Raw genomic sequence first — 17,037 nt, 5'->3', positions numbered from 1 at the left:
TATACCCTATAAGACCTAAATATTTGAACTATTGGAGATTTGACAAACTTTTATGAAAATGTGGCTTTTCCACTTTACACGTCTAAAGTTTTGTCCACTCAAAAGTAGCACTTTCCTAAGTGGAAAACAGTGACTACTATATTCAGAGCCACATAAACATCATCTCAGACGTGGGCCTAAATTATCAAGATATTTGCTACTTTGTGTTATATTTGTGCAAGTATGACTAGTATGCCAGGTCAAATACCCCAAGCTTAATAAAGCACATTACAGTTCAACTCAATGAATAGCTATGGAAGTTTTCTTTATTGATTGCTTGATGTGTAACAATAATTGGCATCTTTTTCACACATTACAAAAAATTATACTTGGCTCAGTATGCAACCTTTTAAGCATAGCCATATTATTTAACAGAAGAAAGGAAAAAAACTATTCTACCCAATACAGCATTTACAAATGCACAAAACATGCCACTTTGGCTTGTATATGGTCTAGATTAAAAAAAAAAAAAATCTCTTTTTAACATAAATAAGTTAGTATAATTTCTCAGTGTCTTTACAGAGTTATGTACACAGGTACACTTCAACCGGTTTTGTTTCATACATACACAGGCAATGTAAAAATACTGTTTAAAGATGTAGTATCCATTTCAGTAATTCCACGTGTGCTTTATACACACTTTCTTTTAAAAACATTTCCTTTGGGCAAATTAACCAACAGAACGAGAAGCTTTAAATTAAAAATTATTTCATTATTTTTTTATGTGAAGTTACAGATCTTTAAAATTTTTCCCAAGATTTAAAATTATTTTGACTGTGTCTACATAGCCCAAAGTCCAAAGAAAATTTCTCAATAAACCTGATAAAAATTTGATGGTTGATTCTGAGCATTCAGAATTACCATCACCCCCCCCCCACACACACACACACACACACACATATACCCCAGAATTTTGCCCAGAATTACCTGGAATGATTACCTAACTGCTGAGTAATTAACTGGTAAATTCCGATTTTATGAAAAACCGGGGGGGGGGGGGGGGGGGGGGTACTGAAGATAGTTTTTGCTGTTAAAGAAAAAAAGCCATTTATTACTATATAACGGAATCTTTGAGCTCCCAATAAGAAAAAGCTTCATGTAAAAATAATTAAAAATAATTAGCAATTATTTGCAACCAGTGTTCAAATTCGGATGATTTTTTAAAATGAATTATCAGTTTTCACTGAAAGAGACATTACATCTTTAAAGAAAACAATTCAAACCCTTCCCCAAAACTGCTTCTCTCCATGCAAGTCATATACTTTTCTCCTTGCTCTAAATGGAAGCAAGCTCTTCATAGCCCCCCATGCCAATTCCTCAGCCCCACCCTCCCCTCCCTTCCCCCAAAGTTTATGTGCTACATAAAAGGTAAAAACTATATACACAGGTAGTACAATGAAGCAAATAAGGAAAAACCTAATTGCACAATGCTACATCCAATGCTTTTAGAGGCAGATCATTTAAGAGTGCCTAAAATTTTAGTGTTACTGTGTTGGTTGTTTTTCAGTGCTTATTTAGGATGTCCATTCCATGGAGTCAGCGATATGTATTTAAAATTTTTAATTTATATCTTCCTTGCTTCATCGAGCAGTGATGTATCTGATAAACAAGGAAACATGCTCTTAATTCTGCAGAAGAAAAAAGAAGAAGGAATTAGGAGAAAAGCACCAGAATAACATTATCAATAAAGTACAGGAATTCTTTTGTTACTCTCTTAGTTGTGAAATACCTGAGCAATGGAAAAGAAAGTGTGTACTAAAAGTTGATGACTACAGTCTTCTCCATCCAATGTTTCCTTCACTGGATTTTTACTCTCCTCTGTGTGTGTGTATTCTTGTTGAGAGCAGTGGGTCTCAATAGTGGGCAGTTTTGTCCCCCAGGGGACATTTGGCAATGTTTGGAGACATTTTTGGTTGTCACACTGGGGGTGAGGAGGGTGCTACTGGCATCTAGTGGGTAGAGGCCAGGGATGCTGCCAAACATTCTACTAATGCACAGGATGGCGTCCCACACAAAGAATTATTCAGCCCAAAATGTCAATAGTGCAGAGGTTGAGAAACCCTCGTCTAGAGAATCGGGGTCAAAGATACTAAGAAAGAGAGGAGAATTAAGAAACTGTAATACTCAAGAGCATCTGAGTCTTCTAAATCTGAAAACTAATCGGAACTCTAACTCATAAATGTTCTCTAAAGAAAATTCTATTAATACTTCTTCAAAACATTCTAGTTTCTTAGTCATATGCAAAATATACAAATGAATGCTTCTTAATAGGTTCTTAACTACTATTTCTAGAATTCTCTGAACTGGCCATATTTACTAACAAATGCCTCTCTATGTCAGAATGGGGTCAGATCAAAATCCAGTAGGTGTGATTCACAGTGGCTCATCTGATGAGCTAAGCTACAGGTCAAAAACCACAAGTCCCAAGCTGCAGGTTGCTTCAGAAATTTTTTTTCATACACTTTTCCCATTTCATATACAACTGTAATATAGACATTCTACAGAGTGATGTTTTGTATAAGCTTTGAAAACCGTCAGATGTGGGTGAAGAAGTTCATATATATGTTACTATGGTCTAAAAACACAGCAAACTGGAATCTCGCCTTAAACTCTATGTTCTTTATTCTTACCTTTTTATAAATGAGGATTTTGAAAATTAGTATCAACATCTACTAAAATCTCTACATGCGAAGCTGTGAGTGTGTTTTCTGGAGGAAAAAAGAGGTCATGGTCCTTGTTGGTAAGTTTTCAAACTATTAACATATGCACTTTGATCACTATGGCTAGCCAATCTATGAAAAGTTGAGTGCTGAATTATTCAAATTAGCTGTTCATACTGATCAGATTTTAGTAGATGGAAAAAAATCTCCACTTCTCCAGTGTGGGGTAGACCTACCCTCGCCAGCCCGTGTATCTATTATACATTTCCCTACTAATATACAAATGATCCTTTTGTAGCACAATTAGCATACACATGGTGACGTGTTCCTGGACTGCTTACTCCAGCAGAGTTAATTTAACTTCTGCTTTGCAACTTCAGTGTTACCAGAAATTCTGTAGGAACCTTAGTATTTTTCCATACTATAGCTTTCCTTTAAAAAAAAAAAAAAATACACAGGGTTCCTTTCCTGTTCCCCAAATTTGTAAGCAAACAGGGAAAGTGACAATTTAAGAAAATGATAAAGATCATGTGACGTACCTCACTATTCACACTACTAACCATAGGATCAACCAAATATGAGCCATCTGCACCCTTTCCCTCAAATTTTAACTTTTATCATTTATTTGCCTTCTTCCCATGTATGGCTCAAAATCTGTTACTGACTCAACTTGAAACCTCTGGGAAAAGAATTCTTATGAAGTGGGACTGAAGCATATCCCAGTTCTTGCTCAGATGGGGGGAAAGAACCTATTGTTCCCAACGGTTTTGGTGGGATTCACAGGGAATTGACCTTCCCACTCATCATCCAGCCTCGGTCACAAGTACTTTGGCTAGGACACTTGCTCTGGTTATTCCGTGTTTTCAAGGAAAAATGACCTCAGGACGTAGACAGTGTGAAAAAAATTACAGGATCCCCACCAGCGATTCCCAGCCTTCCCCATTCCTACTTTTCCACCTCACAAAATAGAAACAAAAACCCACAAGCTCCATTCTGCCAGCAACCACCAAGATTGGGTATCTCGGGGTGTGAAAGCCCATTTCGGAGTGTCAGTTTCTTGCTCCTAGTCATCAACCCACCGAGCAGTTTACGTTTGACGTCTTCTGAGGCCCGGCTTCTTGGGCGTCTGCTCCACTGAACCCGCGTTCGGGGAACCGTCTGAGACGTTTTCTTCTGTTCTGTTGGCTCTTTTGTTTTGAGGAGAGGAATCTAAGGGCAGGAGGGAATTTTAAAAAGAACACACACAATCTTTATTAGAAAAACAATGGCTGACACAAGTTGGCACAATAGTCAGGGGATGAAAAACCCACACCTCCACCCACCATCCTGGATCCGTCATTCCCGGTGGCCTTTAAGGGCACAGAATGAGGTTGTTTTCACATAACAGAAAGTGTATTCTATGCCCCTAGAGCTGTCTCGCTGTCTCTCTCTCTCTCTCTCTCTCTCCCCACTGCAAAGAGGGAGGCCGTTGATAAACATCCCAACGTAGTCACAGACCCAGCGCTGGCCAGCCGGGAGGAACTGCGATGTTTTCGGTTGGAGCAATGATCAGATAACAGCATCTCACTGACTTAAAAACAGGCTCCTGACTTAAAAATCATAAGCAGCCAGGCAGCCAGGCGGACAAGCATTTAAAACCCAAGAGGAGGGCAGTTCGCTCCCCCCACCCACCTCCACTACATCGGAATACTCTGGAAAAGCAAGCTGCGGTTAGGGTCCTGGGCACCCAGACCTTCTCTGCTTGGGGAGGGGTCGTTACCGTCGGTCGCGGGTCGCTTCCTGATCCCAGTGCACTGCTCCGCTAGCCCCGTCTGGCTGTCGGGCGCATCAGTCTTTTGGTCTACCAAGTGTGTGTCCTCTGAGTTGGCCTGAGACCCCAGTAAAGGCCCCGCCTGGCGGGTCCCGCTGACGTCCTGGCTCTCCTGCGCCGGCACCTTGCAGGCGCCTTTGGGTGGCCGCGGGGGTCTGTAGTAGAACTCGGGCAAGCTGCCCTTCTCCACCTCCTGCCACTCGTATTTGCCCTCCAGGGGCTTGTGATTCTGGAAATCAAAATTCCACTTGCGCTGGCTCGCCTCTTCCATGTCTCTGCAGTGCTTCTCCAAGTCCCGGGTCAACTCTTCGTGGTTGACCGGGCCGAAGAGGTTCCTGCAGGCGGAGGGCTTGGGGTACTCGGCCTGTCTGGCGTCCATCCGCTCGAGGCTCGGGCTCCCGTTAGACACTCGCACGTTTGACATCCTCCTCCCCGGTCTTCACGACCGCCGCGAGCGCGCGCGCTCTCTCCCTCTCTCGGAAAACAAAACTGAACAAAACAAAACGCCCCGACCCAGCCCGAACCGCCCCCTAGAAAGCCCTGCGATCGCGCTCGGAGCCAAGAGAAACAAACACGCGCAAGTAACTGCCCGAGCGTCAGGGGCGCGCTGGCCCGGGGGAGGCGGGAGGCGGGAGGGGCAGGGGTGAGGGGTGAGGGGAAGCCCCGGCCCGGCAGCCGAGAGCCGCCGCCGCTCTAGCGGACCGGCGAGCGGGAGGGCGGGGCGGGGAGGGGAGAGGAGAGGAGAGCAGAGCAGAGGCGAGCAGAGGCGAGCAGAGGAGGGCAGAGGAGGGGAGGGGAGGGGCGGCAGAGCCAGTCCAAGCCCGGGCTGCCGCGAGCCCGCGGGTCCCGCCAACCGAGCGGCTCTCCAAACCTTGCGGACGTCGGCGTCGCGGAGCGGCGAGGCAGTGGGGACAGGGGAAGGGGAGAAAAACACCCCGAAAGGACGAGCCCCCTTTTTTTTAGTTGCCCAATATGGCGGTGGAAGGGAGGCTGACGAAGAAGAAAATGATTGACACCGCAAGTCTATTTAAACAGAGGAGGAGATCCATTGGTTGCGGCGCCGGGAGCCGCCCCGCCGAGGCTGGCGAGCGCGGCCTTAAGGTGGCCCCGGCGGCCGCGACGCCTCCCGCTCGCCCCGCCCCGCCCCGCCCCGCCCCGCCCCGCCCCGCCTCCCCGGGCGCGCGCCCGCCTCCGACTGCGCCGCCCGGAGCCTGGCTGGTCGCGTGACTCCGGAGGTGCGCGGCTGCCAGCAAACCTGCTCCGGCTGGCCTCGGAGAAATTAAAAACGAGACAAACAAACTAGCCAACCGGCCGGGAAGCCGGGGAGGGCGGGGGCGGGGGCGGCGGGGCCGCGGGTTCAGGTCCCCGCGCTGCGCTGCCTGGCGCGCCCGCTCCGCGCGCGGGGAGACGGAGGGGGCAGGATCAGATGACCTCCTAGGTGGCCCGGTGGCGAGCTCGTCTTCCCCGCGCTCGCCGAGCCGGGGGTGCGGGCCGCGGGGGGCGGAGGCTGGCCGTGGGAGCTCTGCGCCCCCAGCTGCGCTCTCCCCGCCCGCCCCCCCCCCGCTGCGCTCTCCCCCCCCCCCCCCCCCCCCCCCGGCTCCGGCGCTGCGGGGAGGCTGGGCGGCCTTTGGCGCTCGCGGAGGGGCCGGGAGCCGCGCCCCCGCCCCCGCCCCCGCCCCCACCCCGACCTGGGTGCCTCTGCTAGCGGGGAGCAGTGGTTAGCTCCCTCTGAACCTAGGAGGCTCTGCTGTTCTGGGGGAGGCGGGAGCTCTGGGAAGACGCCAAGGCGAACGTAGGCGCAGCACTTCTCATGTATTCTGAACCCAAGCTCTCCCCGCAATAAAAATAAGAATTTCAAGATCAAAAACTCCACTGGCCTCCCAAGTCCCTAATAAACTTTTGTAGCTGCCTCAGACACACTTGGGTTTCAAAAGCGAGGTTACACCCTGACCCGGGTTCTTGCTTCCCGAGCACAGCGAAAGCCATTGACCTGGGCTGCGTGTGGGAACCCGTCCCCTCTTTATAGTTTTCAATTCTTTCCCGGGTTGTAGCAGTTTCCTCTACCTGAGTCCTGCCGCCAAATACAACAGCTCCTTCCTTCCTCCACCTTTCTCTCCCACCAGATTCACTGCTCCAACCCTCCCACAACAAAATTTAGATGCAAGGGAATGCCTTTAGAGGGCTACAAGTCTCTGAAGGGTGAAAGTAATCGGAAAGTCCAGATTATGAAATGATTCATAAACCCACCACGACCGTGTCCTCACGTCTGATATTCTTACTTGGGCGTTTCTGTACTCCACTTTGCAACTTGAAAGGACCTACCGATTTGATCCTGAGCAGGATGATAGATAGGACTTAACACGGTAGGGGGAGGGGGGAGGGCTGTCCTATCCGAGACACAGCTCAAAGGGTCTTGTACTGTCTCCCCACACCACCCCATCCCACCCCCATTCATATAATCTTGGTCTGGGCCAAAGTTAATACATTTTACTGGAAACTGCTCTCCTTCTGTTCTAATAGTGCACAGCACAGCAATGTTTTCTTATGCATCTGTGCTACAGATGACTTTGATTCTTAACCTGTTTTCTTAACCGCGTATTGTGTGTTCCATTCTGTGTGCGTGCCTCACCTCAGCACTCCAGAATGTAAGAGCTGGCATGGCCCTTCTGAACCCTGTGGCTCAACCCTCTCTTTTTACCACTGAGGAAATTGAGAGCAGGAGAGGTTTCCTGTCCAGGGACACACATCCAGTGGATAGCAGAGCCAGGGCTAGAGGCGGGTCTCCTTAACTCTCAGGCAGGTTCTTTTTCTCTTTCTTTCTTTCCTAATGGTTCAGGTTTTGTCTGGATTGGCCTGTGCTGCAGTCTGGCTGGTCCTCCTCTCTTACAAGGGATTCAAAATGGCCCCTGCTCATTCCCTGGGCTGCCTGCAGATGTTTCCTTGATGTGGCCTGTGGTCACTGATATTTATATGCAGCTGTCACTGGCCTTTTGTATCACTATGCACTAGGTTCAACTAAAATGCAGATTCCAAACGGACAAGGGTGATACCCAGAGAGCAGAGAGAGAGAGAGGCAGTGTCCAAAACTTGTTTCTAAGTCAGGACTTCCTACGTAATTGACAAAGATATTTCACCTGTGATCCAAGTAACACCTCTCATCTTTTTCTAACAGGGAACATGCTATTTAACTTATTGGACTGGAGGAGGGGGGAGAAGGACAGGAAAATGAGGGTAGGCCTCCATACCATGATTTATACTCTATTTCTGAAATTAGATTCCTGTTGACATTTTTACACAACTGCTAGACTACACAGGAATTCTATGTTATATATAAGAATAAATTCAGATGTCTAAATGCAGAGACCATTTACATATTATGTAAATGGAGATATTCTAGAGTATCACAACATACAACAAACCTTTTATTCGTGGAATTAATATCTCAAGTAATAATAGGAAATTAATATTTCTGTCCCCTACACACCTTGAATCTTTCTGCAAGTAACATGTAGGAACACCATTTTGTTGCTTTGTTAATCTTGCAAAGTAAACGAGTCACAGTCACGCCACCTTAAGACGACTGGCTGCCAGCAGAAAGGCTGTGCTTACATCGACCTTGCTATGATCTAAAGTGTTTTGTTTACAGTCCGGGCACCGGAGATCGGAGATCGGTAGGGCAAATAATGAGAAGGCAGGCGTCTGCAGCGGTAGCGTCGAAGCGTGAAAAAAAAAAAAAAAAAAATGCTATGGAGCCCCCAAGGGAAGAGGGAATGTGCAGATCGGAGCGCCATCCCCCTGCGGAAAGTGGGCCGCTGCCGAAGAGTAATAAGCCAGGGAGAACATTTTCAGAAAAACAGTGTGAAGGCGGAGCTTGGGTCGCAAAGGCAGAAAGTTCCACTCCCGCTGCTCTAAAATGGGCTCTGCTTCCCCAAACCCCAGTATCGAGTCCGGAGCGGTGTTTTTGTTGTCGTTTACACTCGGGCTAGTTTCCTACCTAGAACTGAGAGGTGTCACGAAAGCCAATCAAGGTTTCCGTGTCCTTCGCAAACCGAAAGAGGCAGACCCTAAAATAACTTCAAACACCTGTGTGATCGACTAGCGTCCAAATGGGGAGGTAGGGCGAGCTGGCCTCCCAGATGCAGTCCCCGGGGGGTGGGGGGAGGAGTTATGCACCCCCCAGCGTTTCTGCGAAGGTACTGGATTCCCGGCCCAGTTGCCGCTCCCACAAGTACCCAATTTTAATCCTTCCTGGAGGTTGTTTATAATGACAGCTTTCGCTCAATTTCACTGTTTTCCTCAACCCACATACTTTCAGAATTTGATGATTTCACAGTCAAGTGTTTGTGACGTTTTCATTCAATTTAAGAAATATTTATTGGGCACCTCTATTAACTTGCTTATTCCCCCCCCCCCCCGCCCCCCGCTTTCAACAAATGTTTACTGACAGCCTTCAGTATATCAGGCATTATCTCTCTGGAGCTAAGGACGTAAACCAACAGATTTAAACTAGGATGACAGAAAATAAGCACAAAAATAGACGAATGAAAGATATACTGTGTAAGGAAGTGATAGCAGGGCCAAGGAAAAGAGAAGGCTGTGAGGTCCCAAGTGACCAGAGTGGCCGAGAAATGTCTCACTGAGGGGAAACCTGGGTGGCGCAGCAGTTTAGCGCCTGCCTTTGGCCCAGGGCGCGATCCTGGAGACCTGGGATCGAATCCCACGTCGGGCTCCCAGTGCATGGAGCCTGCTTCTCCCTCTGCCTATGTCTCTACCTCTCTCTCTCTCTCTCTCTCTCTCTCTCTCTCTCTGACTATCATAAATAAATAAAAATTAAAAAAAAAAAAAAAAAGAAATGTCTCACTGAGAAAGTGGCCTTGGAGAGAAGCCCTGAGGACTGTAGAAAGCAAGTCATGCTAAGAGCTGGGGAAAAGGTATCCCAATAAAGGGAACAGTCAATGTAGTACCTTTGAAGTGAAATCTTGTGTGATGTGTTCCAGGAACAGTAAGGAGCAAAAAGAGTGGTAGCAAGAACTCCCATCATCAAAGACCAATTAGGCCTATGTGGAGTTTTTATCACGGACCCAGTGGTATGGGAAGCCACTGGGACATTAGGAGGTTTTAAGCAGCAGAATGATGTGATCTTACCACGTGTGAGATACTCCCCACAGCATTGTTCTCAGTGGCGTGGTGCTTAAAAGGATGACTTAAATCACAGTCCCTGCCTTTAGGGAGTATACATCAGGTGTGAGGGAAGCCACCATGTACATAAAAAACTACAGGGGTAAGGGACATCTGAGTGGCTGAGTGGTTGAGTGTCTGCCTTCAGCTCAGGTTGTGATCCTGGGGTCCTGGGATGGAGTCCTGCATTCAGGCTCCCCACAGGGAGCCTGCTTCTCCCTCTGCCTATGTCTCTGCCTCTCTCCCTGTGTCTCTCATGAATAAATAAATGAAATCTTAAAAAAAAAAAAAAACACTAGAGAGGTAGAAAGCAATACATGGAAGAACAGGGCATGAAGATGAACTACAAAAGAGGGAGAAAGAAGAAGCCTTCAAGGAAGTGATATATATGTCAGATCTTGAAGAATGAAAAAAATGGCAAGATTATCAGGCTGCATTGGTAGGGGTGGTAATTGGGGAATGGGATCTGACAGTTGGCAGGCCATGGATGGTATGCTGAAAAAAAATTTTTTTTTCCTTCAGAAAACAGTGGGAACTGATAGAGCTTTTGGTAAGTAAATAACATGATCACTGTCCAGGTTTGTCTCTTGAAGAAGAGCAAGCCTGGGCCCTGAGAGACAGTGGCAAATGGAAAGAACAAAATGGAAAGCTAGGTAGACAGTCCCATTACTGTGTTAATCCAAAGGAAGCTGGTTGTTAGATGAAGTATGGATGTGAGGCAAGAGAGTAGAAGCATGGGTCACGAGACCAGGATGAGAGGATTTGGAACAGAGGGTAAGAGGCGATCTGGCATGACCACCTGAGCTACAAAGTAGCTGCAGATGTTTTGTATGTGGTGATTGCGGCCTTGATGGTAGGTGGAGAGGTAACTGGTAAGGGGTCTAGATTGTCTTGGAAAACTGGATCTTTGTATTAGGAAGTGGCATCTGGGGATGCCTAAGTGGCTCAGCTGTTAAGCGTCTGCCTTCAGCTCAGGGCATGATCCCCTGCATGGGGCTCCCTTTGAAGAGTGCTTCTCCCTCCGTCTATGTCTCTGCCATTCTCTCTGTCTCTCATGAATAAATAAATAAATAAATAAATCTTTTTTTTTTTTTTTTAATGGAAGTAACATCTAACAACAGAGTAAAAGATGGGTGATAAGCCTAGAGAGGCTGACTCAGGGAGGTAATTTTGGTTATTTTGGAGGTTGGTTGCAGTTATTCAAGCAAGGGATACAACAGCATTAAGCAGTGCTGTGGAGGAGGGAATGAAAAGCACAGAACAAATGTAGGATTGCTTAGGTAGTTAGAAGAGCTAAGGAGGGGGTGCCTGGGTGTCTCAGTTGGTTAAGCATCCACCTTCCACTCAGGTCATGATCTCAGGGTCCCCGCTCAGCAGGGAATCTGCTTCTCCCTCTCCTTCTGCCCCTCTCCCTCACTTGTGTGCTCTCTCTCTCTCTCTCTCCCTCCCTCCTCCCTCCCTCAAATAAAGTCTTTAACAACAATAACAACAAAAAGAGCTAACGGGATTGAAGAAAAATGGAGAAATGGAGGAGGACTTTAAGGACTCACACTTGGATATTTCAGAGAGTAATGCCGTTAAGGAAGAGCAGTAACACAGAGGCAGGATGTTACAGAGACTGCTAGCTGTCCCCCCAAATCCATTCTTGGTTTCTCCCTTAGGCTCATAATTATAACTGGGTTTACAGCTGCCCAGCCACACTAAATTTCCCAGCCCCTGCAGATAGATGTGACCTTGTGATTAGGTATTTTCCAACAGAATATAAGGAAAAGTGATATGTGTCTTCCAGGTCCAGTGCATATAACCTGTCACATCAGCCTCCTGCTTCTGCCTCTCTTTCCCCTTTCCCATGGGCTATAAGGGTGAATACTATTGCAACTTTGGAAGCCACATATTTTTCATTTTGTTTCTGTTTTAAGCTCTACACCCAACGTAGGGCTTGCAGTCATGACCCCAAGATCAAGAGTCCCATGCTCTACAAAACAGAGCCAGCCAGGTGCCCTTGGAAGCCACATGTTAAAGGTGATAGAACGACGTCAACCAGAGATCCCTGGGTGGCTCAGCGGTTTGGTGTCTGCCTTCGGCTCAGGTCATGATCCTGGAGTCCTGGGATCGGGTCCCGTGTCGGGCTCCCTGTGTGGAGCCTGCTTCTCCCTCTGCCTGTGTCTCTGCCTCTCTCTCTCTCTGTGTGCCTCTCATGAGTAAATAAATAAAATCTTTAAAAAGAAGAAAGAAAGAAAGAAAGAAAGAAAGAAAGAAAGAAAGAAAGAAAGAAAGAAAGAAAGAAAGAAAGAAAGAAAGAAAGAAAGAAAGACGTCAACCTGGGTCCCTGACCTGACTTGAGAGAAAAAACACATTTCTATTTCATTGAACCATTATGTTTAGGTCTATTTGCTATAGCATTTTACAGTCAATTGTAATTAATATAGAGGGGGAAATTGAGGAGATAAAGAACAGGGAAGATCAAGAATTTGATACAGTCAGTATACACATTGAGACTGGATCCAAGAAAAGAAAGAGAGTCAATGTTCGTTAAGAGGGCAAAAGACATAGTATTAGAAACATGAATCTGAACCATTATGTGAAGGGACATCACGGTTAGTGGGGCTCTGTGAGGCCTGTCCGTATTTATAAATGTGCCATTAATCATACAGCCACATCAGATACTTAGTAAAGTTTACAAAGGCATGGAAATAAGGATGTACATAGTGTTTTCAATCCTTTTATGTTTATGTTGTGTGCTCTAGGTATGCAAATTCATTGTTTCTTCACCATCCCATGCTCTCTTCTCAGAGAGTCTGTTCCCTTAACCTCTTTTGCTGAGGGACAGTAGAGTAGATGACACTGTTCCCATTCTGTTCCTGAAGTTGACCAGATTAGGGAAGAAGGGTATCCTCTCTGACCTAAATTTGGCCAACCAAATTCTCTCTCCTGAAAATTTGGAACCAGGTTTCAGAGTCCTTCAGTTCATAAATTGGAAGTTAAAGATTAATAAGGTAATGCAGATTTGGAATTGAAAGAGCTGTTTTAAGAAAGGTCTCTTTGGCCCATATGTGTTGGATTTGCAGATAAAGATTGCAAAACTTTATCTGTAGAGTGTCAGCAGAAAGAAATGGACATGCAAAGAAGGGCAGAGAAGAGAAACTATGGGTTTTAGAAAGACAGACAACACTTAGCAACCAAAGACTCCCCAGTTTCTGGATCCTGCACCTCAACTCCCTGGACTTAAGTTTTTTTGGGACAGCACTGTGTTTATAAAACAGTCTCCCCTGCTTTTTTCCCAGCTAGTTTCTTATGGGTTTCTGTTAGCTGAATCCAAGATGTTCCTGATGAACACAATAGTTTACATATTTGAAAGCAGCTTTTCTGATGTCATCACATTTGGCCCTCATAAGACCACAATTATGAGATGAATGCTATTATGTACTCCTGCAGATGAAGCCCTGAGACAGAAGGCTGAGTGTTCCAAAGCCACGGAGGAAAGCGGAAAAGGCATGAAGACTAGTGTGCCTGCGCTTGTGAAGCACAGTCCAGAGTCCATGGTGAGGACACTTGAAGAAGATACAATGATGTAGTGGATTTGTAAATTTTATGATTGAGGCATCATTGCCTTAATTTATGTACAATGCACTCTTCATAAAAAGTTTCGTTGGTGGGATGGGGCAACGCCTGGGTGTCTAGGTCAGTTGAGCCTCTGACTCTTGGTTTGGGCTCAGGTCATGATCTCGTGGGTCTGGGATCCAGCCCAGAGCCGAGCTCGGTGCTCAGTGGGAAGTCTGCTTGAAATTTTTCCCTCTGCCCCTCCCCCCACACCCTCAAGTGCTAGCTCTCTCTCTCTCTCTCCTTCTCTTTCAAATTAATTAATTAATTAATTAATTAAGAAGAAGAAGAAGAAGAAGAAGAAGAAGAAGAAGAAGAAGAAGAAGAAGAAGAAGAAGAAGGAGGAGGAGGAGGAGGAGGGGGGAGGAGGGGGGAGGAGGGGGGAGGAGGAGGAGGAGGAGACTTTTTGTGGGGGGGTATCGAGAAATGAGATTTAAATTCCTGGGAAGAAAATTAGTATCTTTGAAAGAAACTGAATTCAAGGGTTTCAAATTGATAAGTGGGGTCATGCTTTAAAGAAAAAAAAATCCCTCAAGCATTTCTACTAAGAGAAAAATCATCATTTTCAAGTAAATATAGTAAGCAAATGCAGATTTACTAGTATTGCTGGTTTCATAAGAATGGGAAATAAACAGAAAAACTTGGATTCATAACCACATGCTTGATTTATGTGATTTATTTACCCAATTTATTCAATTTCCAAGATTGAAATGTAAGTGGACAAACTTGGTGACTAGAATGTGGAATTTGGGACAATAAACATGTTCACTACCAATTCACTGTTTTCCACGACATTCTATTCTTTAAATTGAGAAAACATGAAGGAGAAAACCTCCCTTGATTAGGATCTCAGTCTTCAGTTTATGCAAACTTACACCTAAAAGACAGAGAGAGAGAGAGAGAGAGAGAGAGAAAGTGCTCATTTTCTACTCCTGACCACTCTCTGAATAACTGTTCACATGAATATTTGTTCATTCCTTTATTCATTAAATTTTTAATGAGCCCTTACCAGATGCCAGCCTTTCTGGGGACACAGTAGAAAACAAAGATAGCCAAAGTCCTGCTTTCATGGAATGGAGCTTACACTCAAGTGTGGAAGGCAGACAATACACAAACAAATAAGCATAGTATGTCATGTTGTTACAAGTACTAAAAAGAAAAATAAACTACTTCAGGGTACCGAGAGTAATGATGGCAGATGCTATATTAACAGGAAAGGATTCGTTGATAAAGTGACATTTGAATAGGACCTCAATGAAATGAGGGCATTGACTATGTAATTTTGTATGTTCCAGGCAGAGGAAATAGCAAATCCCAGGGCCCTGAGGTAGGAATGTGCCTGGAATGGCTGAAGAATAGTAAGGGAACTAGAAAGCCAGAAATAAAGTAGGGGCTGGGAGGTAGGAAATGAAATCAGACAAGTAGGGGCCCAGATTATGTATCCTTTATAGGTCATGCTAAAGACTTTGGATTTTATTCCAGTTGAGATAAGCTGTCTTTGAGCAGAGAGTTTTGAATGAACTTTGGCTAACTTTGATCACTTTACTGAGTGGGAAGTACTTCAAAGAAGCAAGAGAGAAGCAGAAAGACCAGTTAGCAGGTCACTGAAGTAATCCAAAAGGAGATCATGTCGGCTCAGACCAGGATGGTAGCAATGTAAGCAGAAAAAGGATAGAATTGATAGATGTGTTTTTAAAGACATAGCCAATGGGATTTGCTGAAGGATTGGAAATGTGTGCATGAGAGGGAGGAGTCCATAATGACTCCAAAGCTTTTTGGCCTAAGCAATTGAAGAAAAGTTTGGCCATTTACAGAGATGGGGTTGGCTGGGAGATGGACAAATTTTGCTTTGACTGTGTTAAGCTTGAGATATCCATAGACATCCAAATGGAGATGTTGAGAAAGCAGATGGATATATGAGTCTGGAATTCAGGGGAGAGAGATTTGCACTGCAGACACAAATTTGGAGATTGTCAGCATTTAGGTGATGGGACTAGAAGCTATGGGACCAGATAAGTTCACTAAGGAAGTAAGTTTAGACAGAGAAGAAAAGAGGCCTGCGAACCCTCTTGCACTGTTGGCCAGAATGCAAGCTGGTGCAGCCACTCTGGAAAACCGTATGGAGGTTGCTCAAGAAGTTAAAAATAGAGCTACCCAATGACCCAAAAATTCCACTACTGGGTATTTACCCCAAAGATACAGATGTAGTGAAACGATGGGACACCTGGATCCCAATGTTCATAGCAACAATGTCCACAATAGCCAAACTGTGAAAGGAGCCATAATGTCCTTTGACCGATGAATGGATAAAGAAGATGTGGTCTAGGGATCCCTGGGTGGCGCAGTGGTTTGGCGCCTGCCTTTGGCCCAGGGTGCGATCCTGGAGACCCGGGATCGAATCCCACGTCGGGCTCCCAGGTGCATGGAGCCTGCTTCTCCCTCTGCCTGTGTCTCTGCCTCTCTCTCTCTCTCTCTCTCTCTGTGACTATCATAAATAAATAAAAATTAAAAAAAAAAGGAAAGGATGAATACCTACCATTTACATCCACGTGGATGGAACTGGATGGTATTACATTGAGTGAAATAAGTCATTTGGAGAAAGACAATTATATGGTTTCACTCATATGTGGAACCTGAGGGAAACTGAGTGGGGAAAAATTAGAGAGGAAGACAAACCATGAGAGACTCCTAACTCTGAGAAACAAAGGGTTGCAGAAGGGGAGGAGGATGGGAGGATGGGATAACTGGGTGATGGGCACTAAGGAGGGCACATGATGAGATGAGCACTGGTGTTAAACTATATATTGGCAAATTGAATTTAAATAAAATTGAATTAAATAAAATATTTTTTGAAAAAAAAAAAAGAAAAGAGGCCTATGCAGTAAGCCAACTTTTTTTTGCATTACAACTTTTAGAAATCAAGAACATGGGAAGGATCTAGGAAAAAGAGACTGGAAAGGAGCCATTGATTGGATTGGAATAGAGCCTAGAGAGAGATGACCAAGAGACCAAGCTAAAGAGTTTCAAGGAGAGAAAAGTCATGGTTCAAGTGCTGCTGATAAGAAATATGAAGACTGAAGACCTACCATTGGATTCTATCACGGAGGTCACTGGTATCTTGATAAGAATAGTTTTGGTAGACTGGAAGATATGAAAACCTGACTGCTATGTACCCACATGAATAAAATATGCACACATGTACCTATTGTAAGCAGAGGGTGGGAAGGTTCTAATATCAGGCAACCAGTCTGGAAGCAGGCCAGGGTTAAGGTCTGAGCATTGGCAGATGGGGAGTAAACACATTAAAAAGGTGCCTCCCACTGATTACCTTCTCTACTTGTTTCTTTGTATGGTTTCACAATGCTTCTTTCAATATCTTTTCTGAACTTTCCTAAAAATTGTCATGTCAACAAACTTCCTTAAACCTCTTTGAAAGGAATCGCTTTTGGAGAATGTGCTAAGAGAATTAGCACAGAATTAGCTTTCCTTGTGAGTCTCATATTTCAACTAGCTAATGTTCTACTTAGAAATTCATTGTAGAACAGCATCTTCTGTTCCCACCATAACAGTCTGATTTACCAAATAAACAGTGTAAGGCTCTATTATAAATTCTTAGTGTATTAAAAGGGCAATTAGTTGCATTTTTATTTATTCTTGATAAAAAGCCTTTCCTTACTCTGTCAGGATGGTATTCTTCTACAAACCTCAAAAGTCTGTTTAGGATCTTCCTATGACAGTGGAACAGTTAGA

At 45.1% G+C, this 17,037-nt stretch overlaps 1 protein-coding gene and 1 long non-coding RNA gene across 2 annotated transcripts; one reads left to right on the top strand and one right to left on the bottom strand.

The window, feature by feature from the left end:
• Positions 1 to 3,786: 3,786 nt before the first annotated feature.
• CDKN1B (cyclin dependent kinase inhibitor 1B) lies at positions 3,787 to 4,933 on the bottom strand. The gene is made up of 2 exons (NM_001002957.2): positions 4,459 to 4,933; positions 3,787 to 3,908 (listed from the first exon to the last, which is right to left on the bottom strand). The coding sequence occupies exons 1-2, from the start codon at positions 4,931 to 4,933 to the stop codon at positions 3,787 to 3,789; spliced, it is 597 nt and encodes a 198-aa protein (NP_001002957.2).
• Positions 4,695 to 16,611, top strand: LOC119866422. Its single transcript, XR_005379880.1, has 3 exons — positions 4,695 to 5,090; positions 13,123 to 13,229; positions 16,203 to 16,611. It is a non-coding gene; the product is annotated as an uncharacterized LOC119866422 (long non-coding RNA).
• Positions 16,612 to 17,037: the final 426 nt, after the last annotated feature.

Source organism: Canis lupus, chromosome 27, assembly GCF_011100685.1.
Source record: "Canis lupus familiaris isolate Mischka breed German Shepherd chromosome 27, alternate assembly UU_Cfam_GSD_1.0, whole genome shotgun sequence".
Lineage (NCBI taxonomy): Eukaryota > Metazoa > Chordata > Mammalia > Carnivora > Canidae > Canis > Canis lupus.
The sequence above is the reverse complement of the archived record's forward strand: the minus strand, read 5'-3'. Positions and strand labels throughout refer to the sequence as shown.